Genomic DNA, 25745 nt, shown 5'->3' on the forward strand with positions numbered 1-25745 from the left:
GTATTCTACTCCCTCTTCCCCCCATCTGGAGTCCAAAATCTCCGTGACTTCGTTGATGCGCTCCTCCTGTGCCACTCCCGCGTGCCCCGTTCCTTCTCTGAGCGGACTCGGCGCCGTTCCGGGTTCCTGGAACCTGTGCGGTGCCTTGTAGGGAGTGAGCACCGATCTGTGGAACACCGGATGCATTCTGGAACCCTCCGGAAGCGCCAGCCTGAAAGCCACCGGGTTGACCTGCTCTTCGACTTGGTAGGGCCCCAGTTGTTTATGCCCTAGTTTCTGCTTGGCCAACGACCTGGCCGGCACTGCGTGGGCTGCTAACCAGACCCAGTCTCCCACGTGGAGCTCTTCGCCAACCCTTCTGTGTTTGTCCGCTTGTACCTTGTATGCGTGTTTAGCCAGCTCCAGGTGGCGCCGCAGCTGATCGTGGACTTCCTGCAGCTCCGACGCGAACGCATCTGCTGACTGCGGCTCCCCTTCTCCCCTGCATTCCAGTCCCGGAAAGGTTCTAGGGTGCCGCCCGTTGTTGGCGAAGAACGGCGTGACGCCCGTGGATACGTGCTTCGTGTTGTTGTAGGCAAACTCTGCAAGCGGCAGGTAATCCACCCACGTCGCAGGCTGTTGGTTTGCATAACATCTCAGGTACTGCTGCATGATGGCATTGGCTCGCTCCGCTTGCCCGTTGGTCTGCGGGTGTCTCGCCGACGCCAGATTGATCTTGACGTTTAGGAAGCCCATCAGTTTCTGCCAGAAGTTCGAGATGAACTGCCGCCCGCGGTCGGACAGAATAGACCGTGGCAGACCGTGAACCTTGAACACGTGGTCTATGAACAGTTTGGCGGTTTGCTCCGCCGTGGCCACCTTAGCACACGGAATGAAATGCGCCATCTTGGAGAACAGGTCCACCACCACCAACACTGCCGTCTTGCCCCTTGAGCTGGGCAGATCCGTGACAAAGTCCAGAGCCACCCTTTCCCAAGGTTCGACCGGAGTTTGCAGCGGCTCCAACAGTCCAGCCGGCGGTTTGTGCACCGGCTTTGCCCTCTGGCAGGTGTCACACCTCGCTACGTAGTCTGCGACCTCCCCTCTCATTCCAGGCCACCAGAAATCCCTGGCTACTAATTCCACCGTCTTCTCCTTGCCAAAGTGCCCGGCCGTGGGTGCGTCGTGCAGCTGCTGTAGCACCTTGGCTCGAAGTTCGTCACCCGGCACGTAGATGGCCCCTTTACGGATGAGCAAGCCATCTCGTAGCTGGAAACCGTCGGCCGCTGCCTTGCCCCCTCGCACCTCTGCCATCTTCGTTTGTGCGAAGGAGTCCCCCTGCAACGCTCGCCGCACCGCCTCTAGGTCCACGGTCGCCGCGGCGCACGCCCACACTGTCGGTGCAAAGATGTGCATGGCGGCCGCTGGTGTTGCGTCCTCCAGATACTGTGGCTTGCGGGAGAGAGCGTCTGCCATGATGTTGGTGTCCCCCGGGACATACTCTATTCGGAAGTCGAAGTCCGCAAAGAACTCAGCCCAACGTATCTGCCTCTGGTTCAGGAACTGTGCCGTGCGCCAGTGTTCCAGATTCTTGTGGTCCGTGCAAACCTGCACCGTGTGCTTGGCGCCGATCAGAAAGTGCCTCCACGCCTTGAACGCTGCATGAATGGCCAGCAACTCCCTGTCCCATATGGTGTAGTTCTGCTCGGACTTGCTGAGCTTCCTGGAGTAAAACGCTCCCGGCCGCCACACGCCCTGCGGGTCCTTCTGCAGCAGGACCGCCCCCACTGCTCTGTCCGAAGCGTCTGTCTCCACCCTCATCGGCATGCTGGGGTTGACATGAAGCAGCTGCTCTTCCGACGCGAAGAGACGCTTGAGGGCCTGAAAGGACTGCTCCGCCTGCTCTGTCCAGATGAACTTCTTCTTCTTGGAGCTAAGGGTGTCAGTGATGGCCGCCGTCTGCATCGCGAAGCCCTTGATAAACTTGCGATAGAAGTTCGCAAAGCCGACAAACCGTTGGACCTCCTTCCGGTTGCGTGGGCTCTTCCAATCCAACACCGCTCGAACCTTGGCGCTGTCCATGGCGAGCCCCTTGGCAGACAGCTTGTAGCCCAGAAAATCCACCTCCGTCACGTCAAATTGGCACTTCTCCAGCTTGGCGTAGAGCCTGTGTTGCTTTAGCCTGCCCAGCACTTCCTTGACGTGCTTGTCATGTTCTTGCTGCGACTCCGAAAAGATCAGGATGTCATCCAAGAAACAGACGCACGTCTTGTAGAGAAGTCCCGCCAACACGTGATGCATAAATGCTTGAAAAACGTGAGCGCCATTTTGCAGTCCAAAAGGCATAACTCTGTATTCGTAGGTACCCAGTGGCGTGAACATGGCTGTCTTCCACTCATCACCTTCCCGCATGCGAATGAGGTTGTACGCCCCCCGCAGGTCCAACTTGGTGAACACCTTTCCCTTCCGTACCTTCGCCAGGAGGTCGTCGATGCGGGGCATGGGGAAGTCCGACGGCTTGGTCACACTGTTCAAAATCCTGTAATCCACTACGAGTCTTTTTTGGGGCGTGTCTCGCTTCTTAACAAAGAATACAGGACTGCCCCCCACTGCCTTAGACTCCCGGATGAAACCGCGCTCCAAATTATGATCGATGAAGTCTTTGAGTTCCTGCAGTTCGTCCTCAGACATGGAATACAGCTTCCCTTTAGGCAGCGCCGCCCCCGGCAGCAGGTCAATTTTGCAGTCATATGGTCTGTGAGGGGGTAGCCTGTCCGCCTCCTTCTCGCAGAAAACTTCCAGAAATTCTGCGTACTTGTGGGGAATCGCTTGCAGCGTGCCTAGCAGCAGCTGTGATTCCTCTTCCTCTCCTTCCTGCCTGGGTACGATGCAGTGTTCAGCACAAAAGGAAGAGCCGAAGACCAGCTGCCTCTGGAACCAAGCCATCGTTGGGCTGTGCTTGTCCAGCCAACTCATACCCAATACAATGGGCGTGTCAGACAGTTGAGTGACGTTGAAGCTGATGACTTCCCTGTGATTCCCAAGTCGCATCACCATTGGTGGCGTCTGCTTCACCACTTGCCCCCCTAGCAGCTCCCTGCCATCCACCGTGACAACCTGCAGGGGCAGTGTGGCCGGCAGCAACTGCACAGCGTGCCTGTCGACAAATTCCTGCCCTATAAAGTCCGCGTTGCTGCCGGAGTCGATGGTGATTGGCACGTCCATGGTGATTCCATTGGGCAGCTGGAGAGATGCTGTGAGCCTCACCACTGGTTTGGGCGGGAGGGGGTTCACTGGCTGTAAAATTTCTGGGGACTGCGTCACTAACACGTCTGGCTGGGCCCCAGTGCCTCTTCCTCCAGCCAGACATCGTCGTTTCCCTGCTGTGGTCCTCCCTGCTGCGTTGCTGCAGTCACCATTGCTGAGGCTGCAGTAAGCTTGTGGGGCCTCTGGGGACACTCTTTCGCCATATGCCCTGGCTGCTCACAGACGTAACACTTCCTGGTCCCTCTAGGAGGCTTCGCCTTCACTGCTGCCGGTGCTAGGGCTCTGGTTGCTGACTGAGCCCTTGCGCCTCCAACCTCCATAGGTTCGGCTCCTCCTCCTGGCGGAGGCGTGGATTGCGCTCGCGCTGCTTCTATGGGAAAGAAGGAGGGGCCCCCGGCTGGTTCGCGCCCTCCACGTCCTTCGTCCTTGCTCCACGGACGTCCTTCCAGCCTCACCCCCACAGCCAGTGCCCTCTGAACGACCTCCTGGGTGGTTCGGGGTCTCTCCCCCCTGGCTATCTCATCTTTAATCGAGTTGTGCAGTCCCTCCCAAAAGAGGTCTCTTACAGGAGCCGAATCTCTGTCCCATTCCAGGGCGCTGACCAAGGCGAAAAAGCGTGCATGATACTGTCTGACGCTGGCCCTCCCTTGTCTCAGCCCATGCACCTCCTTCCGTGCAAGATCAATGTCAATACTTGATAAGAAACACCCATCCATCGCTTTAATAAAGGCATCCGCATTCTGGAGCGCCGGATCGTTATCTCTCCATAAATTGCGCAACCATGCTTTCGCCTCCCCATGCAGATGGGACATGATGAACCCCACTCTCTCCTGTTCATCTCTAAAATCTTTATGCAACAGTTGCAGTGCGCACAGTACGTCGGCTCTAAAGTTGGGATACTGTTGCAGGTTCCCATCGAAGTGAGAGAGCAGCCCGCCTGTCCGTCTCGCCAACCCAATTCCCTCCTGCCGGGGTGGTTGCTTTGCCAGTACGTCTAACCTGACCTGGAGATCCCTGCAGGCGGCAGCTGCCTCGTCCTCTCTCTTCCTGGATGCGAGAACCTCGGCGTTCAGTTGTGCCACTGCTTTTCTGAGGTCCTCTATCTGCTGCTCAGCCGTCATGTCTCCTGCCGTTTGTGAGCTCGCTAGTGGGCGCCTGTTTCTCTCCCCTCCTCGAGGCTGCAGATGCCCACAATGTGGAGACGGAGCTTACTGTCAGAGCTGCTTCAAGATCCTAGCTCACAGAGGATCACGCTAGCCAGCGGTCATTAAGTAAAAGTCTTTATTGAATTACAGTTTCCATTCTCACGCTGCTGTCTGCAACTCTACGTCTACTAGCTAGATCGGCGAGGCTCCGTCTGAGTCTCCGCCCCGTGCGCACCAACTTAATATCCTAGCCTTGCTCCACCTTTTCCTCCTGACTGTCCTCCTCTGGGTCCCTCTACCCCCCGGGGCTTCTTCCTTCCGGGATTCTTCTGACGCTGACCCAGACCCTTCTGCCTCCTTGCGCCGGGCTTTAGGACCCGGTTCCCTTTCGGGGCTGCTCACTGCGCCGCCTTCCTCTGCATTTGAACTTGGCGCGCGCGCCCAACCTTCCACTTTCCTCTTAACCGTTTCTTCGCTCCCCGATGGAGGTGTGGCCACTCCTGACTCCTGCCCTCCCTCCTGTGGTGAGCTGCCAGCGCTTCCCTCCTGGCTCCTTTCCTCTTCCCTGCTTCCTGGCGGTGACGCTGGTCCCGATTTCCAGCTGCTCCCCCCTGAGTCTCCTCTGGCTCTATCTTCCTGGGGTGCCTCCCTAGACTCCCCCCTTGCCCTGGCCACTGGTGCTCCTTTCTGTGAATCCTCTGATTCACTGGAAAGACTGGGAGATCTCGGGTCGTCGTCATCACTCATCCTTTCCTCTGTCTCCTCCCCTTCGCTCTCTGTTTCCTCCCTTGCCCGTGCCTCTGCACCTAAACCCCTGACATTGCCCATTCCCCCACCCCAATCTTGAGAATAGGTTCTTTCACAATGAGAAGCATTACACCTACAGAATTATCTTGCTCTTGACCATTTGGAAAGCAGAAGTCAAAAGCAATTGACTTTCCTCAGTAACAAACAAAAATTAAAGCATGTTAAACATCTGTCACATCCTCCAGCTTTTATTAGTGACGGATGATGACATATATATATCTGAAACTATTTTGAATGGGCTATTTTTAGCTCCCCAAAGCCAGCTAGACATGTTAAATTTCATAAAACCCCAAGGAATCTTGAATAGGCTATCAGTACCCATTTGTCATTATTAAGTGTAGATTTGTTTGAATTAAATTAATAGGAAAAAGTAACCTTCATTCAAAACAATGGTATAAAACATTGTCGTAAATGAGGCAAGGTTTGTTACTAGTATAGGCAGTGGGGTGCTTTTACATGCCTACATTATCATAAATTACTCTGAAATATTTTGAGCAGCACTCCTCACTTTTTTTCCAGGGGCAAATTTGATCTACCTTGCAAATACTATGGAGTGTATCGAAATCTGCTCTTCTGCTAATAGAATAGACTTCCATATGAGCAACAGAAATTCCCACACATTCTTAAAATCTGCTCCAGATTTTAAGAGAATTTGTGGACGCAACAGCACAGATTTATTTTTGGAGTGGGTAAGGGGTATGAGGAAGAAAGTAAAGTTCCATTGTGTGATCAGAATTCCACTTGTGTAGCACTGGATACAACCCAACGGCCTCATTCTCATGGTGACTACCCCAAATGTAATAACATTGCTCACATTGTCTTCTGTTTGCAAATGTAATATGTAAAGATTTCCATGTGCAAGTTGATGTCACCAGTAAAAAAAACCTGCAAAGCCGTTCTCCAGCCAAGTAACATATACAAAAATGCATATACTAGGGTAAAGTGTGCATAAATATGCATGTATTAGGGAAAATAACATACTAAAATGTGTGCTAAAGAAATGTCCATGTTTCCCATAAGATCCTATCTTTCCCCCCACCCCGACCTATCCCTGGAAACCCTGATTGTACAGGATTCCTAATCACAGGGAGATCCTGTGCATGTATGCCAAGCTGCCTTTTATGGGTACATTGACATTCTGTGTTAAATTTTGCCCATACGAAAATAATTCCCATGTTGGGAAAAGCACACACATGCTCATGTATGAAGTGATTAGTTGCACTGTGGATATTTATTGATGCCAGTGATACTGGCAAATGTATATATTCTTGCCAATACATTGAAATATAGTGTTGCATAGCCTGTGGAAAAGTACTTCCTATAGAGCTGGCTGCAGACTGCAGCCTCAGGGCTGGATAAATCATAATACTAAGTATGCTATAACAGAGGGCCTCTATGGTGTTATTATCTGCAAATACCTGATACTGAAAAGTTCTGCTTATCCTGCACTGTACTCCTTTAAGATTATATCTGAAAATGGGAACTTCATCACATGGTGGCATGTGTTTTTGAATACCAACGTCAGTATCCTGACTAGTGTAAGGAATGCAACTGCTATGCTTTCCAAAGTGTAGCATATTTTAAGTGTGGTGTTAAGTAGGAAGAAGCAGTTTTGAGTTGTTTACATATGTGAGGCCTAAATACTTTAAAATGTGGTTCCTTCTTTAACAAATGTTTAGCTGTTCATTTATCAAAAGACAGGTAAAGAGTGCATGGAGAACAAAGCAGACAGGGCCTGGTTTTTCAGCATTCCTTCTGGAAACATTTCCTTGTCTTCAGTTGGCTTTTTCTGTTTCGTGGTATAGCCCCTTTCCACTCTCAACTGTCATAGCAACTCTCCCAAATATTTATATGCGACAGATACTGGCTACAGGAGTCATTTCCCTCCCTGTATTTTATGAAAAACTGTCACAAAAGCAGACGATGCTTTGTCATGCATGTACTTCCCGCTGTTTACACCTCAGCGTAGTGCGGTGTTAAACAAGTTACCTCACAGTTTTGGATTCTGTTGGCAGGCTGCCATGATTGATCGGCTTGCACAGGACACAGTGTCTGTTTCACTCTTTTTCTTTCTCTCCTTCCCCTGACAGGTAAAAAACTGACCTTTTTTCTTTGTCTTTCAAGGGGAATTGTTTTTGCAAGTGGAATTTTGCTACCACTTGAGTTATGGGGCACTCCTTGTTCTGAGAGCCAGTTCAACTGTTACATGGAAGCTGAACAAGAAGAGCTAGTAACTTCCTCTTTCCATACTTATGTCTAACATATTAGGAGCCAGTGATAAGCATTGTGGGCATCTGGGTATAATACAGTTACCATCTGAAAAGAGGCTTATCTGTTCCCCGTTTGAAAAGTTTGACACTTGTTATACTGCATGCAACTTTTTCCTGTCAAGTGCTTCTGAAAGCCCCAAGGGAGTCACCCTGAGGTAGCTATGACTCAAAAGCATAGCCTTGCAAGTAGTCCAGAAAAGCTACAAGCCCGCAGCATTTTTACAAGTCTACCTGACAATATGGTTGTGAATTTAAAAGTCATTTCTTTGGTAGGAGATAATCTATAGTTTTCAGACCTTCTAAACCTTAAAAAGAACGCCACCATCTGTTCTGATATCATTGGGAGGGGGAGAAAAGAACGCTCAAGAACAATTTCCCCCACCTTGATGTTAGGTGTTATGCCTGAACAGGGAATGTGAACATTAACAGGGGATGTGAGGCTGTGCACCCACAAACATTTTTGCATTGAGTGGGAGGTTTTGAAGTTCCCGAGTGCATTTCATTCAGCATGCTAAGAAGTCTCCACACAGTCAGGAATTCTGATAAGAAAGGCGTCTTGGTTGCAGGGAGGCTTTTAACTTAGGAACCTCTTCAGAACTTCCCAGGCAATGAAGAAAGGAGCCATCTACGTGATCCTAGTCACCTTCCACAGGTTGAAAACTATTAGCACTTCAGTAGGAAACCTCAGGCCTCCTCAGGTCATACACCATACTTGATCTTGCTTCACAGTTTCAAGAATATGAATTTTTACCTTAAAATATTTAACAAGTGGCCAAGTTGTGCTTATTATTCTCTCTCTCTCTCTATACTCTCTCTCTCTCTATATATATTCAGCTTCACAATGGCCTTTCTTTCTAGTGGCTGTTTGCCGCTGCTGCCTCCTCTGCACTTGCACTGCCATGGCTGTCTCCTCCATACTCAGCCACCTCCTCAGCCAGTGCACTTGGAGGTGATGGAGGCAGGCATGTGTTGGGGGTATAGGAGGAAGCTGGGTGTGGAGGTAGCAGCTGTGGTACATGTGCCCTATGTCGCCTCATGGATGGGCCAGCCCTGCATATCCTTCAAAGTATGCCAACTGTTGCTTCCTCCATGGCCTACTTTTCATGAAAAGAAAACATAAAAAGATAAGTTTTGGACACAAACTGAAGAAGAAACTAACAGGTACTAGTTTTACCCTGAAAGTAAATTATGGCTGTCCTTCTAAAAATAGCAAAATGAACTTGACAGTGCTCAGCTCAAATCAATGCCAACACATTTTTAAAACTAGACCTTCTACCAATACTGATGAGCCTCAAAATTACTTTAAGCGATTTTGGCTTTCATGTATTTCTGCAATAGGAAATATATTACTAAATATGATGTAAACATGCAGATGTTAGAGAGCTTTTTCTTATAACTGAGCAGGGGTAGTATCTTTCCTATCCTTTTTTGGAATATTATAAATTTACTCATATCTACAGGAAACGGCTGCCTTTCCTTCGGGTTCCACAAAAGGTTGATGGTTTTTTTACGATATATAAATTAAGTTAAATTTAATAACTAGAACAGTTAATCGGGAATTCGCTTATAAAGGCACAGTTCGTTTGCTAAATTGACAATCCCCTTTTTTAATTTTAGCTAAGGTATTAATAAAATTATACATTATAGATAACAAAGTGAGCATGCCTACAGTAGGGTTGTTCTGGACATATGAATTGCATATTTTAAAGGTATCTGCTGTTTAAAGCAACATTTTTTCTTACATTCTGAATCTACACCTGAAGTAATAGGACTTCACCTGCAGAGTGAAGGCAGTGCCTCTGTGACATTAGCTTTTAGTCTAATCCCCACTCCCATCTCATTTGTTTCACAAGGAAAGCACAGTTTTGATGTATGGTTAGACTTTGAGAAATAACCTGCTGATGCTAAATGTTTGAAGGGGGGAATCTCACCAATAGAACATAATGCATTTGCAAGGAAGTTCTTCAGGTAAGGACCAAATTAGACATTACCTGAGAGTTCCCTGAGAGTTCCATGATTCATTCTTTCTTAAGAAGCAGATTTTCTCCATGAATCCCCAAAATTATCCAGTCCCAATTATCATAAAATTGCGCCCATAAGTCACCCCCGCTCCCATAGCAGTTTGGGGAGGAACCAGAAGCAGAGCATAGACACATGGATAATGGGTTGTATCCAATCCAAATCTCCCCCTTTCCCAGCTCACTGTACCACTATACAAAAATTTTGCAGGTAGAATCATTATATAGATAGGAAAATGGGCAAAATTAGGTGTTATGTGCGAATTCACACCCACACACACACACTTAAAGGCAGCCAACTAACTAGTCCTGAAAATTCAGACTAGTTCAGATCTTTAAGAAAATTTCCACATTTTAAAAATTAAAGCTCAATAGCTATTTCCACTTGCCTTTTACACAGTTTATATTAGGAAGGACAGTTGCAAGATATGATACACACATCAGGTTTGAATGTAGCTGTAAAAAAATTCTTAATAGAACATAACGTAATTTCACCCCAGTAGATGTTAATAATACTAATTTTTGGAGCTTCTTTTACAGCCTTTTAGGCAAAAGACTATAGGATAATAATGATAAGAGCTCCAAACAACATTTTCTCATGTTAGGTCACCTCTAAACCATATGTATAAGAACATTTAAGTTTAATTTGCTTTAATGGACATGGCATATATTGACCAATGACTACACTTTTAAATCTGCTGCAAACATGTATGAAGCCATCCAGACTTAGAGTCACATTAGAGCCAAATAAATGGTTTTACATTACTTATAATCATGTAATTTTTCTCTATAAAAGAAATACTTAAAAGCCAAATTCCGGTCAATGGCCAAAGCACTGCTGGCATGCTGAAAATGAAACAAAAATACAACCTTGAGCTATTAGATTTCTTATGATCCATGGAGCTCTATCCTAAGAGCATTCCTTCAGGACCCACCGCAGTATATGATTTCTAAGATCACAAGGATTTGTTTTAAACCAGTCTCCCCCAATTTGGTGCCTTCCAGATGCTTTGGACTATAGCTTCCATCATTTCCGACCATTGGCCATGATGCTTAGGGCCGATGGGAGTAGGAGCCCAACAATATTTGGAGGACACCAGATTGAGGTAGGCTATTTTGAACACTTCTTCCTGACAAAGCTAGCTAAACTAAGTGGAACTATTTGAAAGGCTGACCTGTCACTACAGTCATCAAAATAACATAATGTGTTATGCAAAGTGAAAGGATATGAGAGGGAAATGAGTTAATTTAGGGAAGCCCTGAGGTAACTTCCTGCCAGAAAAGCAAGTACAAATATGTTTTATTCTCTTCATTTCACATTATGCAAATAATGTGCAAGCCTATCCAAAGATTATAAAGTTATTATTCTATCCCAAAAGGAATATGTGAGGTAGGACTATATTGCTATGCTGTTTGTTTGATTAATTTCTTTTCTTTTATTACAGTTTTATTTTGTATTTAAAAATCCAATGAAATAAAAAGTTTAAACAATTAAAATTGGAAATAATATGCATACAAGAAGAAAAAGCTAAGCTGAAATATGACCAATTAGCAACGTAATTTCCAACAGAGCTGTCAACCAATTAAAGGCTTTTAGTTGATTAATGGCATTGTTTTTAACTGATCAATCCAAGTAACTAATTAAAATAAACATTACAGTGTGCAGTCCTTGACCATTGAAATCAATGGGAATTCTTCCATAGGCTTGAACAGAATCATAACTACAACCCTTCAGATCTCAGTGCAAGTATGTTTTCGCAAAGATAGCATGTTCCTTGAACTAATTGGCACAACTACCAGCACTCCACATCCTTTCATACTGGGCATCTCCAATTAAAATTTCACTGTAATTAATTCAGCAATTGATCAATTAATTGGATAATCCACTTCCTTGCTCTTTTCTTCATTATCGTAATGATAACATATGCTTAAAAGTTCTGCAGGGTCTCTTAAGATGACCAGGGGCCATACTTGCTGATTACTGAATATTGCCTATGAATATGTGAGGAAGTGATCATCTGTAGTCTCTGACTGAATTCAGCATCACTGCCTCCACTTTTCTACAGCTATTTCGATCTGGGGCAGCATAGGATGGTAATGCTGGGATTAATCATATGTCTGAAGGTGACAGGTGACAATTTCTGCATTACCTGAGCCAACCCATATGCACATTTCACTGCTCATATGAGGTTTACCCAATATATCCAGCAAAACATTAAGAATATGGCCAGTCAGCTTTCATGAGTGCAAGTTGCTCCAAAACCAGAAGTCCCTACTCAAGGAATCTGATATATGATCTGTGGGCCACCCTATAAACATTAAACTATTTGTTTGAGCACTTAAATGCACATGCCACGCATCTGAGGTGACATACAAACTCACTCAAGAGAGCTTTCTGAGAAGAGTTGAACCAGAGTATAAATAATGAGAGCAGAGAATGCATATTGTATGGAACCATTTTACAACTAGAACTTATGCTTGCACATGTCACTAGAATCCATGCAGAATGCCTCAAAGCTCTGCATGGGGATTTAGCTGCACAATGCTCATTTAAGACATCCAACTTTAAGGAGCTCAAGGAAAGCAATGCTCAGTGGCTCAATATATTTGTTACAGAAACTCACCCTCTGCATCTTCTGGCCTTGTAAGATCAATGACTCCTGGGCCTAGTTTTCCATCTTCACTGGGCTTCCCTGATAGCTGTGGGCCTAAATTCTCATAGCGTGTTCTTTCCTGCCGAAGAGAAAGGAACATTAAGATTTCCAGTCTGTTCATGTCTGAATATCTTGAGCGTACTCATTTTCTATTATACTTCCCTGCCCCTCTGGCTACCACCTGCACTTCCCCTGCCCTCCATACTAATATGTCAGTCCTTTCTTGATTTCCACTTCCACATTTTCTTGTCCATCTAACAGAGGTTGCAAGTCATATTGGTAGGTAAATCTTTGTTCCTTACATTGCCCAATCCCACAGTTGGTACCTAAGCATGAGCTAGTACTAGTAACAGATACAGGCTATGCTTTTTTTCAGAAAGAACACAGATGTTGTTTAACTGCAGGTATCAGTTTAGAATTTAGTGTCCAAAATCTAGTTTTCAAATATGCAATACCCCTCCAGTACTGATTAAATGTATGATGAATTAATATTCAAGCCAGTTCCTAAGTTATCTTAGCACCATGGTTGACTCTTCCGTGGTGCTTGCTTCCTGTGCTGCTAAATTTAAAGTAACGAGGAGCCCATGCTGAAGGTGTCTACAAGATGATTATTTCCCATAGCAGCAGGGAAAGGGTATGCCTGTGTGGACAGTTATCCTATCCTACATTCCTCTCATATAAGGGTGAAAATATGTGGACATAGTAGCCCCACCACTTTGGTAATGTACAAACTGGCTTTTGGAAGTTAGCTTATTAACACCTTTGACTCACTAAATCTCTTAATAACAGAAAACCCACAACCACTATGTATTTTACTACACAATGAAACAAATAATTGTGTGAAAAATTAAATTGATTATTGCTAGGCAATAGCTTTAAACAACCCATTACAGTTCAGGTAAGTATAAAGTAGGGCAGGTAGCATTACTGTGGTGTAGAAATGAGGGATTGCGGCAGAAGCTCTAGAAATTACTAAGAACACAAGAAGGAGATCCTGCTGGACGAGGTCAATGGTCCATCTAATCCACCATCCTGTTCCCACAGTGGGCAAATACCCAATAACAATGCACAGTCCTATATTTCTTAAATGACCTTGGGAGAAAGATATTGGCATTTGGAAAAAAATGCTAAAATTCAAAACTTAAAAAGCACTTTCTACTAAAACTCGCTAATTTAATGGAAAAATCACCACCAGCACAACCACCACTCCTCTCATCGAGATATGCGTTTGCATTGGAACCCTTGAGAAAACACAAGTCTGAATTTTATGCAAGAGGCTTTCAAAGACAAGTATTTCAAAGAAGGAATACTAGATGACAGAAATAGTACTATTATTTTGTCTAGAAATTTGAACTGAAACTCAATGGGAATTTTAAAAGAGAGAGCAAGAAAAAGAAAGGGCTGTGTTTGTTCCCAGAATAAACAACATTTTTGTGTGCTGTAAACTTCTGCTGTAAAACTAGATCAAGAGACAATTTATGTCCTCAAAATATGAGAGGACAAGAGCCTTGAAACAATATGGCAGCACATATCTTCTGACAGTGGTAGCCTCAGTGGTACTCTGTCTGCAGCAACGTGCTAAATAGTTATCATTAATGTATTGTTCTCGTGGAAAAAAAACAATGTGTTCTCTCTCTTGTCTTGTTGATACTTCTTAAGACTGAACTTGGCATTGTGTTGAGAATGAACAAAACACTGTTGTTCATTACTATGAAACTATTAAACGTCATGTCATCTTGAATTTACAGACATGAAATGCCAGCTTTCAGTTTTGTGAACAGTTTTCTGTACGTTATACTTGATGCATTATGCAGCAGAAGATTGCTGATTGCTGTTCACTCTATTGTTCAATGACCTAGTTCTGTACTGAGCATATTACACATTAGAAGGAAAACAGTACCAAGTTTATTCCCTGAAGAATTGCTAAGGAACCTGGTATTGGTCTTAACAAGCAAAGTGGCTCTGACTCGTTTGCTCAAATCTCTCTGCGTTGGTTAGAATAATAGAACTGTAGCACTGAAATGGGACTTGGGGGTCATCTAGTCTAACCCCCTGCAACCCCCTCTTTTTGCCTAGTGTGAGGCTTAAACCCACTACCCTGAGATTAAGAGTCTCATGCTCTACCGACTGAGCTATCCCAGGAGGCATTTGCTGTTCTAGTCAGATCGTTTTCAGAAAACAATTGCTTACTAATTAGTTCTCTGTAACCAAGTTTGCAAGAAGATGTTTAGATTCTTAAAATATTGTTTAGCTAATGTTTGGAGTATTAAGGGAAGATGCTAGGCACTGTGTAAAAATCCAGACTAAGCTTCTTTTCCAGGACAGGTCATCATGTGGGGGGAAGTTGTTAAGGAGTACAAAGGTGCTGATATCTAGTTATCAACACATCAAAGCAAGGTTTTGAGTCTGGGCAAAAGGAGGTTGCCAGGGTGGCAGTGGGCAATGATGTTAATAGAAGGGGGTGGTATTTGGCAAGGAGTTTCTGGGAAGAAGAAGCAGGAAGTGGGGAGAATGCCATACGGGGCTGAAGCAGAAGACATTGCCACAGGAACAGACAGCATGGCTGATTCATCTAGTAGATTTGAGCTGGCTGCTTAGGAGGGCAACAAAGGACTCTCTTGTGATGCTAGTGTTGGGAAATCTATCTAGATGCAGGTTGTGAATATGTATAAATAAACCATATTTCCTAAGACACTACAGCCTCTTCTGTGCCTTAAATTTCCAACAGAAACACAAACCCCGGTTTACTAAGACCCCTGAAATCTTGCACCACTGGGCAGACATTGGGGTGACTTGCAGCAATATTAAAATGTTTAAATAATAACAGGCGGGGCAGGGGGTGGGAACCAACATTACACTAAATTGAAGTACAGGTGTTTACTGCATCACTCTGCTTGCATAACCTTAACATTCAACCATTTTCATTGTTTCTTGAAGTCTCCCATTTGCTGAAAAACTATATTGTCATTATTAATTTCCCACTATAACGTGTATTGAGATAATGCTGTTGTGATATGCAAAAATACTGAAACAAAGAGCACTGAGAAGAAACATAACTATTGGTTACAGGCAGGCAGGCACAACATTCAGCTGAAGAATGCCATAAGGTCCAATAGTAATACCTCACTATCAGAACGGATCTTGCTTTGCTGGTGCAAAGGAATGATTCTACCCCCTGTCCCCCGGGGACGCACATTTAAAATAGAAGAGTTGGATTAGACCTTTCTTTAAGTTCCTGCAGTTGGGAAGTAATTGGCATTTTGTACACTGTGTTTCTTTTCTTTCTTTTTTTCTAATATTTGCATTTAAAATATTTCTATAAGGAGTGTTAATGTGGCACCTGCAATTTTCATGGCAAAAACCTAAGTGTGTGCTTTGGGGGGGGGAGGGAAAATAGCACACCACTTAAAAAAAAAACCAACAGAACCTTCTATGTATCAATATGCACATTTGAAGTATCCTTCTAGTCATTCATTCCCTTTGATTTTCTCCAGAAAATATTCTGTGTTAAAAAGAAAGTTTCTGAAAGAATATCAATATTTTGACACTGAAAGAGAAAAGGGAAAATTACATGATAAGGCTCAGGAACTGGGAGGAAGAGAAGCGTACATGGTAATAATACCTAAAAGAATTGAGGTGAATCTATGATTCTGTAATAACCTTCAATGTCTCATTCTTTTGAAATATATTGACTGCCACAATTCTGTATGTATGGTTTCATTTTTCCACTTAAAAGTATACCTCATAGCAACAGTAACTAATTTTCAGGAAAGCTGTAAATAAATAAAAAAAACTATTACAACATAATTGGTAAATACAAACCTAAGTGTATTTCTGAAGGCAAGAAGAATTTAGACTGGACTCCTATGTATATTTACCTGACAGAAAGCCCAGTTGAACATAGGGAATTATTTCCAAGTAAACATACATAGGGATCACAGTCAGGTAAATAAATACATCTGTAATTGAACTAAACTAAGCAGATTATAAAGGAGTACAAATTGCAAATTCATTAATAGGAAATGGTCTGTATATTTAAAATACGTTCAGTTGTGTACGCTGTTCTCATGCACCTACCCAAATTCTATTTAAATTCCTATTTACAAGCATGCATGTCCATATGAATACATATTCATGTCTGAAAATAGCATATACTTGTGAAAATTTACACACACACTAAAAAATTACTTACTTAAAAAACCACACACCTGTCTTACACATCATAGAGATAGCTTATTTATCCTCAGGAAACCCTGAGCTCATTTTTTGTTTATTTCAAACTAAACTGCTTCTTGTAGGCATAAGGCCCTGAGAATATATCTTGAGTAAAGTAAGTGCGTTATGCCATGGGGCATAATGAACACAGAACAGAATTCTAACTCAGATCATGATTACTGGAAAACCAAGAGGGTTAATGCTTTTAAAGGACACAGTCTATGTCTAAGTACAAAATGGACTCTTGGCTACTTGGAGATATAGAAAAACCTACTCATTGCTACTTTCGTGGTTTTGGGATGACAACACACTGGGGCGGGATTCGTTTTACTAACAACCGAACCTTCATTTTCCATTCAGTGACACGATTAGGCACTTATTTATGCATTGTCAGGCACAAACATGCAGGCAGCATAAAAGTTATTGGGGGGAAATTAAAGCCTGCTTCGCTGTGTCGCAGGACCGTTGGTTAAGTGCTTTGAAATGATGATCTATGAGGTAGATGTTGCATATTAAATAAAGATATTTAAATGATAAAGCCCCCTTTAGTGAGCACTGATGAATGTTAAATGTTCCAAGCCACAAAGCTGAGCCATCCGTCATATTCACATGTTATCACAGTCAATGATGGAGCAACCCCAGTGATGACAGATGGACTGTGAGATTATTATCCCCTTATTTCCAGAGTCACCAAACCAGTCTCCTACTCAAGCATTATTTTTAACTTTGCATGAAATTAATAACTTCCTCCACACTTCTGTGGTGGGAATGATCAATGCTTTCCTCCTGGGTGTAAAAGGGAAATGGACTAGTGTAGTCAACTGAAGGAAGTAGGGGAAGAAGCCTGCTCATCCACTGGAAAAATCGGAGTGGGTGGCGGGGGGGGGGGGGAGAGAGAAAGAGAAGGCTGCTGGAAACTTCAGCTAAGTAGAATAAATATAAAATTGTGATCTCGGGGAAGAAAAGTAATGATAACAGTAAGCACATAATAATGGCTTTTCTCTGCACTTAGGTAAAAGCTGAATTTTTGATGTGCACAATATATTTTCATAAAATTTTATATACTATGTTTTATACACTTATTGGCTATTCCATAATAATGTGTGCGCTAACAGTAAAATTGCTCCCAAATTTATGTGTGTTATTTATTCTTTCCCACGTAACAATGCTTTTTGTTGTAAAAAATATTCTGTTTATTAATGTAACTTTACAACCACTGCATCCAAGATCCGTGGTAAATTAATGACATTTTTATTATTTTATAGTGTCATTAAATTTTTACTGATCACTCCATCAAACAGAAGCCATAAAGGCCATAATGTAAACTGGGACACTTAGATCAGGGGAGCAGGAAACCATTCCATATAGTCTGAAGTAAACGGCTTGCTATAAATGATATTTATACCATCTTTAAGCATGTGAGAATACTTGGACAAGTTTGGCAAAACTGTTTCAGTACAGCAGTGGATTGTGTACTTAAATAACAGTTTATTTGCCAGTAAGGCAAGGGTTTGTGTGTGTGTTTTTAAACCATATGAAAGAAGATGACTGATTGCATTCATCTCTTGAAAAACAATATATGAAATGTAATAATACACCAGGCCCCCTCCCTTTTGGATTACCAAGACTGATCAAACTATAACCATTCCTCAAATTATTTCAACATGTCATTCCCGCCCCCCCCCCCTTGCTATGTATGCAGACGCTGAAGTGGAAAATGGCATACATAGTTGGACAGTGATGTAATACCTTTTATTTCAGGAGTCTAACTTAGTAGTTACCAACATTTATTTCAAGAGCCAATTTTGAGACTCCTTGTTAATGTGGGTCATTTACAGAAGCCACAGAGTAAATGCCTTTGGGACCGTTACACACTCTGCGGACAGTATTCCAGTTGCAAAGTGTGCAGACAATTCCAGGATGTTGTCTTTACATGCACAATACATTAAAGTTAAGCTATTCCATATTAAGCCCACTCAAGAAACAATAACACCAGTGTCTTGTTTCCCGCTTGTTCCTTCCCTAGACCATATTGGCTGAGTCCTGGAAGACCTTCCCAACTAGCCTGCGAAGGCAGGGCCCTTACTGACTCCAGCTACAAAAGCCAAGGCTGCCGAACAGACTTTTTGGTTAGGGAATTGTTTAAGGGGGCTGCTGGGGGGACAGTTGTGGCTGTTACTGATATTCATATTTTGTATCTACATTTTTAGTTGCTATGATTTATGTGAATTTTTTTTCAGTTTGGTTGTGTACTTTTTGTGTTTTATTTATTGTTTACGACTACTTTTGTTATATTTGTAATTATGTACATTTTTTCATGTTGTGAGCCACCTTGACAGCATACAAATAAAATGTTTTGTGTGTGTATGTATGTTCCTCTGTTCAAGTACAGATATAATAAATGAACAGAAGGGGAATGTTTTCAAAACCTATTTAGATATTTTTCTAGAAAAAGTGCTTGTCATTTCTACACTCATAGAAGAATTCTGTGGGCATTAAATCCCAAAACAATGGAGGACAAAACTCCAGACTTCTAAGCAAGTGGCTTAAGGTAGCCATGACAACATAGTTGTGCTTGGTTCAGGCATATAGATTTGCTTTCCAAACTAGTGCACAAATAATGGTGCTCTGAAAAAACTTACAAATACCTCCATTTTTCTCTGCAAGGTCAACTTGTGCATTGTCCAAAGACTTTCCATTACTTTGTGGCAGTGGCTATTAGCAAATTAAATCACTCTATGCTTGGAATCTCTGACAATATTCTAGGCACAGCAAGAGTCATTAAAAATGGACATGTGAGGATTCTTATCAGACCAAGGTAAGTGCCGTGGAAATTGTTGTCTATTAATTGATTTATTTTTGTTTTTGCAAGCAATGTAATAGGCCTCAACACAAAATCATCAGCTGCACCCTCCATGCAGCTACAGTGGTACCTCTAGTTATGATCTTAATTAGTTCCGGAGGTCCATTCTTAACCTGAAACTGTTCTTAACTAGAGACGTTCTTTTGCTAATGGGGCCTCTTACTGCCGCTGCGCCGCCAGCACACGATTTCCGTTCTCATCCTGGGGCAAAGTTCTCAACTCGGGGTAACTCTTTCAGGTTAGCGGAGTTTGTAACCCCGAGGTACTACTGTACTGATAAATTGATAAATGCGGTGATTACTATTGGTCTATATAAGTGTGCAGGATTATATATACAATGGACGCTTGGGTTGCAAACGTGATCCATGCGGGAGGCACGTTCGCAACCCACGTCCGCGCATGCGCGGGTTGCGATTCGGTGCTTCTGTGCATGTGCAACCTCCGAAACCCGGAAGTAACCCATTCCGGTACTTCCAGGTTTCGGCGGTCTGTACCTCAAAAAAACGCAACCTGAAGCGGCTGTAACCCAAGGTATGACTGTATATAAGAATCAGGATTAGAAGAGGTGGGCTCATTTTTCACAAAAATGGGAAAGAGAAACACAAAATGATGGTTTGTATCCAATGCAGTGTCTATTGGTGCAAAGGGGCTTCTGTTTCCTTCCCCTCCCAAATTTGTAGGGTCACTAGATCCCGTGGAGCTAATTCTGTAGCCACCTAGGGGGTTGGAGGAAAGAAGAGTCTGAGAAGTTCTGTTGCACATGGAAGTCCCTTGTGCCAGCAGAGCTGCAGCATTGGATACAGCCCTATATGTGGGACATCCAAAGTTTGGCTTGTGATACATGACTCCAGTAATTAAGTGGATTCATGTATGGCTCTCACAATCCAAATGCTATATCAGTTGAACAAAGGATGTAGATATTCACCTGGTTGGGCCAGGTGTATATTCTTCTCAATTCACCCAAAACAGGGGAAAGCAGTACAGCAGTGGCTTTAGGGCTGTGCAACCAGTGTGGCTGCTTCAGCCTCCCCACCTGTCACTGGCCTCCTTGCACTGTCTTGGGTTTTTTAAAGAGAACTGGGCATTCTTTCTTCAGATGTTCAAAGAGAGTAACAGCATTCCCATAAATACGTGTATCCTCCTTCCCCCACAGCCTCCCACATTGTTAATGGCTCTCTGGATTCAACCCCATATTTAGCAAAAGTACTGTGCAAGGTTCAGAACAGAACAAATGTTAATTATTTTAAACCAAAGAATTTGGAAAGCACTTTACTTAATGAAGACTGAAGCTGCAGGTGGGAGGAAGAGCGGGGGGATTGACAATAACGGTATTTTTCCCCCAAGTTACATTGTTTGGGGGTGGAAAACCTCATCTGCTTCTCTGTTAAGGAAGACTTTTTGATTTAAGTCCTCCACACCTCTGAGCATATAGTCACAAATCCTGAACTACTGCCACACTTGCCATCACCTCTAAATTATAGACCTATTCCAGTTAGATTACTTTCATCAAGATTATTGCACTCACTGAACTGCGCCCCCCCCCCCCCGCTTTAAATAGAATACGTTGTGTCTTTGTTCATCTGGTTTTAATATGGTTTTAACCAATTGCAAAGTTATTTATAAAGTTTGCAGCTCCCCAGTAGTTAGACTTATGAAGCATTCAGTCTTAAGCATATCCAGTTGTGTGGTAACCCAACCACTGCTTTCATGTGGTTCCCATAGTTTTATTTATGCACAAAAGCATGATCCATAGCGGTAGCCAAACACTTTGGGATTAACCCTTTGTTTCAAATAAGAGAAGTGTATCATTTTATATAGTTCAGCCAAAACTTCACGCAGACTAATTCTCACAAAAGGGTAATTCTGCTGAAATTAATTCTGCTGAAATTAATCTAGTTCTACTGGTCTTGAGAGTGAAAGGTTTGAGCCAACTGAAATAGCCCCTTAGCAAGTGAAAGGAAAGAGAAAAGGGGAGTTTTTGACATGCTGCATTATAAGCTAAACAGAGGCTGCCAATCTGAAGCCTAAACTACAAGGAAGCACTTTCAAAATTTTATATTGGTAAATAAATTTAGAAGCAGCAAAAGTTTGATGAAACATTATTTCATAGTATAAGCTGTTCACCTTATGGACACAATGACCTCCCATCCTTCCTGAGCTGTTCCTTTGCTTTCATTATCAGCACATATTATAGGACTGTTTTACTTGGTTGCATCTGGGCCACTGCCAATGTCAGGATACTAGGATTTAATAGGCTGATGATGAATTATGTGGGACAAACTTTATATTGGACAAACTTATATTATTATCATGTATTGGAATCTGGAAATGTATTACTTTAGAGGAGACCTTTCCATTTAATGCCACCCTGACAAGGCATGGGTAATTACTGACTCCTGCAGCTGCTATTTTAATAGTAATTTCTAACACCCATACCCTAGATTAGTGGTGGCCAAACTTGGCCCTCCAGCTGTTTTGGGACTACAATTCCCATCATCCTTGACCACTGGTCCTCTTAGCTAGGGATGATGGGAGTTGTAGTCCCAAAACAGCTGGAGGGCCAAGTTTGGCCATCACTGCCGTAGATACTCTAAAGTGTTTTCAGCAACTTCCCAGGCAGTTTCAAATATATGCAGTTCACAGGTACTAACAAGCTTCACTTTGGCAATAAGACTACATAATATACAGAATCTCATGCCCAGGGGCCAAATATGGCCCGACAGACATCTCTGTCTGACTCCAGGCACTGTTCTTAGGTCACACCCCCTTCTCTAGGCAACACCAGCCATGCTATCCAACCACCAAGTGCTTTTATCTAGATAGAATGTGGTTTTGAACTCTGATAATGCCTCTTGCTTTCCTGTATGGAGATGTGTGTATCCCAGTCATCTTTCTTAGTGTCCTCCTCCCCCCAAAACTTACCCTTATGAAGGAGAAACTGGCAGTGTGAAGGACTCACTGGAGACAGAAAAGGCTTTGATGGCTTCATCCTTAAGGTCTGGGTGCTCCTGCACATGTTATTGAGCATTGTTTCCTGCCAGTGTGCATCGGATTTAAATCTCCTATGGCTCCCAATTCAATAAATTAGGTTGAGAGGCAGGTGGAATTACATCAGCTATATACCACAGCAGGAAAGGATGCACCCACCAGGCCTTAATGATGCAATCGAAAAGGTGCCTCCTATCTCAAGTGAGCTCTCCCTACAGCCATTTCCTAACTTTTCAAGAATAGCTTTGCTTGAGAAGGATGGTGAAGTGGCAAGAAGAGCTGGTTCAAAGTGTTGAGAACCTACTCCAAGTTAGGCCTGAGGTATGAAATAGGTGTGGACCTTGTTTGCAATGAAACCCAGTTTTAAAATGGGGTTCATATTCTAAGCCTCTGAGTTCTGAAATTCACACCCATAAATTAAGTCTCAATTAAATCAAACAGGCTTACTTCTGATTAAAAAATAGTTAGGACTAATCTCTCTCTCTCTCTCTCAAAAATCAGGAATGCTTAACTGATTGTCCCATTCCATTGTTAATAATAGTTACATCAGCAATACAGATGCTCCAAATAATCTGTGCAGTCTGAAACCTGAGAGGAAAGTAGGAGCTGATGCATGCTTATAAATAAAAATATTGATTTGCAGATTCATATATTCTACCTTCACTAAGAGTGATGTTGTAAAATGTTTGCAATAGCAATCTCTCTGTGTTTCAGAACTTAACCAGATGTTACAGACAGCTCCTGTTGCTCCTGGTCTCCTTCCTTTCTCATAATGTCTCTATGAATACAATGAGCGATATTAAGTCACTGCACTGTGTGTTGTCCTGTGCCTCACTTCACACCATTTGCTGTCAGCTGCAGGGATGAAACAACAAACAACGGGGCTGCATCACATCATACTTTCCGGCCCCCTCTTCACAAAAGTTGCCTGAAACCAATTCTGAGTAGTTCCCACCTCCCCTGTCAGCCATAACCCACCCCATTCAGAAAGGCTCCTGAACGATCATGAAAGGCATATTGGTGGGGTGCAGGAGGGGGGAAGCGAATGAGAAAATTATTCTCCATGGCCCCCTTATGTGTGTACTTCAAAGAATCCAAGCAACAGGGAGGAATTCACTGCCGCACCCTTCCAATTATTTCATCAGTGCAAGCATTTCTGTTTGCCAATTCCACTCTCTTCCTCACCTCACTGTCCTGGGGAGTCTGCTGACCCTCCAGAGAGGATTTGGGTGTAATGTTCCATTTTAAGGCTGGGAAATTCGATAATTTGGTTGGAAAACTTCAAGAGGTAGGACCTGAACTCATATGAGGAACCTCAGCATTCCATAAGTGAGCAAGCTGAATGTTCTCTGCTTAATGAGAAGAAGAAATTGTTTTATTAAATAACTACCTACAGCAGTCTTCTGCTTCCAGCCCTGCCTCCTAGCTGGGCCTAGCAAAAATTGCTTGCAGGACCGTTGGTTATCTATCTCTGACCCACACACAACAGGAAAGGAGAAAGAAAGAGAGACTGTGTGGCAGCACCTCTGTGCTTCTTATAATATCAAGTTAAATTGTCAGTTACAGAACTATCTTTACCACTTTTAATGCCACCCCAAGGAAAAATTATACAATGTACATGCGCTTTTTGTTGCTGCAATGGCAATCTGCATTTAGCCTAGGTGCAGAGAGGGAGTGGGAATTGTTTAGGCGTTTATTTGCCCAGTTCTGTACTATTTGCTGTCTGTTTGAAGCAAATGTTTTAGCAACACTTTGTTTATATGCAGGAATCTTAGGAAATGCTCAGAAGGAAGACTAAGACGCCTCTAAAGACACAGGGTGGATGACAATGGAATAATGATGCTAACATCACTATGCCATGTTCTTCCCTTGTATTTACAATAACTGCTGTGTTTTCCTGTGATTAATTCTGCCTCAAGGAAGAAAACAAGTGCTGCTTGCTGCTAGTGTCAGAAAAGCAGCATTATTGTATGCAAAGTTACATCAAGCCCAGAATAAAGGAATGTGCATGACAAAAAATTCACACATATTTCAACCAGCTCTTTTCCTTACAAGAAAAGATCACATTGGAGATTAGCAATATTTATACCACTTCAAGTATGCCTGGTGTGGAGTCTGAGTAAGATTTGGAGGGTGGGGGACCCCATCTGTCTGTGGCTTCCTTTTTGTCAGGGCTGGGATAGTCCAGTACCTGTCAAGGGCCCTGCCCCACAAGAGGCTCATTGGCAACCACCAAAGCCCCTGTCTGATTCCAGCTGATTCCACCTTCCCTCTTCCTCTAGGTGTCAGCAGGGACTGGATGGACACAAGTCTCCATATAGTGGGAGAGACTGAGGCAAGGAAAGCAGTAGTGATGGTGGTGAGGAATGGAGTGTGCTAAAGGGGATGGTGGACTGAGGATGGGGTTCCACCAAAGACATCATGACCAAGGGTCTGCTAATAACGCTGACGGACGAGCAATCTTTTGTACATCAGAAACATGGGTGTGTGACTTCAACCTGTCTCCTTCCCCGTGTGCCTGGTCTAGCTGTTATTGCTGTTGCGATGCTCCTAATCATGTGTTTCAGAGGGTGGGAGGTTGTGTGTCAGCGGGTGGGGGGTGGGGAGATTGGATGCGGTGGCCAGAGAATGAAGTGCCTGGGAGGGTGAATGAGAGTGTGTATGTAACTGTGTCACTAGATGACTTCAGAAACAAAACACTCAACCTTGACCACTTCTCTATTTTTAATGCATGGCCAACCACCTAGATTTGGTCCCTGTAGAGGCCTGCCATGCAGCAAAGAAACACGCTGAGATCCTGCTAGGGCAAAGTAGCTGGTGGGGTGGTAGAAGCTGCATGGAGAAATTGGTGGGCAGGAAAGGGTTAAGCACCCTTCTCATACCTTCTGTTTCTTCACTGCAAATTCTGCCTTCCCCTTGCCACCTTGTTCAACACCCACCCAGGTTCCCAGACCAGAGTCCATCACTAAGCAGGGTATTAGGCCTTAAGACTGCTCTTATTCCTTCAGGATTATGTATTTATATAAAGGATAACTTTCATGAAAGCATCTGAAATTAGGCTATTTCTAGCAGTGCTATCACCACAATATTTTTAAATGGAACCACAAATGTAAACCTGTTTGCTGAAAGTCTCCATGACTACAATATCTCTTTTAAAAGACACTGCTAAAGTCACAGGGCTCACCTTTCCATAAGATGCTCCATTCTGAATTTCTACATGATCAAATTCTAATTGCATCAGATACATTCGGCACAGCACTTCAGCGTGTGTGAGCGGTATTGTAATCATTTAGCTATTCAAAAGAAAATTTAATTCGTGATCAGGCCGCCAAAAACAGCAGTGTGGCCCATTGTTCTATATGGGGGGAGCGAAACTGATTTAGAAATATTATATATATATTCCAAGCAAACATGGTAATTAAATGCATATGAAGAAGCCAAACCTTTTCTCTCAAAACTGTGTTTGCATACAAAAAAGAGCAAGAAACTCCCATGCCATGATATAAAAGCAAACTTAAGACAAAGCCTCACACACTGCA

The 25745-nt window shown here is 43.4% G+C and overlaps 2 protein-coding genes across 30 annotated transcripts in view; one reads left to right on the top strand and one right to left on the bottom strand.

Annotated features, from left to right (window-relative positions):
• The window catches only part of LOC308592869 (uncharacterized protein), a 125040-nt gene that overhangs the window by 68813 nt on the left and 30482 nt on the right, over positions 1-25745 (top strand). For 2 of the 16 annotated variants that reach the window (XR_014010637.1, XR_014010639.1), the window contains one exon: positions 18382-18831. The exons of 4 other annotated variants lie outside the window; for them this stretch is intronic. Coding sequence is in view for 1 of the 12 variants with exons in the window: in XM_081204857.1 (XP_081060983.1) it covers positions 10492-10592; positions 18382-18444 (164 nt within the window). In the remaining 11 variants the exon portion in view is untranslated. Of the gene's footprint in view, positions 1-10491; positions 10593-15634; positions 15777-18381; positions 18855-19121; positions 19174-23972; positions 24230-25745 lie in introns of those variants that run through there. 10 more of the 16 variants (XR_014010634.1, XR_014010636.1, XR_014010640.1 and 7 more) reach the window with 10 other exon arrangements.
• SOX6 (SRY-box transcription factor 6) overlaps positions 1-25745 on the bottom strand; it is a 449606-nt gene that overhangs the window by 20931 nt on the left and 402930 nt on the right. For all 14 annotated transcript variants that reach the window (XM_081204706.1, XM_081204709.1, XM_081204708.1 and 11 more), the window contains one exon: positions 12111-12219. In XM_081204706.1, coding sequence (XP_081060832.1) covers positions 12111-12219 — 109 coding nt within the window. The remainder of the gene's footprint in view (positions 1-12110; positions 12220-25745) is intronic.

This window comes from Podarcis bocagei (genome assembly GCF_964188305.1).
Source record: "Podarcis bocagei genome assembly, chromosome: 1".
NCBI lineage: Eukaryota > Metazoa > Chordata > Lepidosauria > Squamata > Lacertidae > Podarcis > Podarcis bocagei.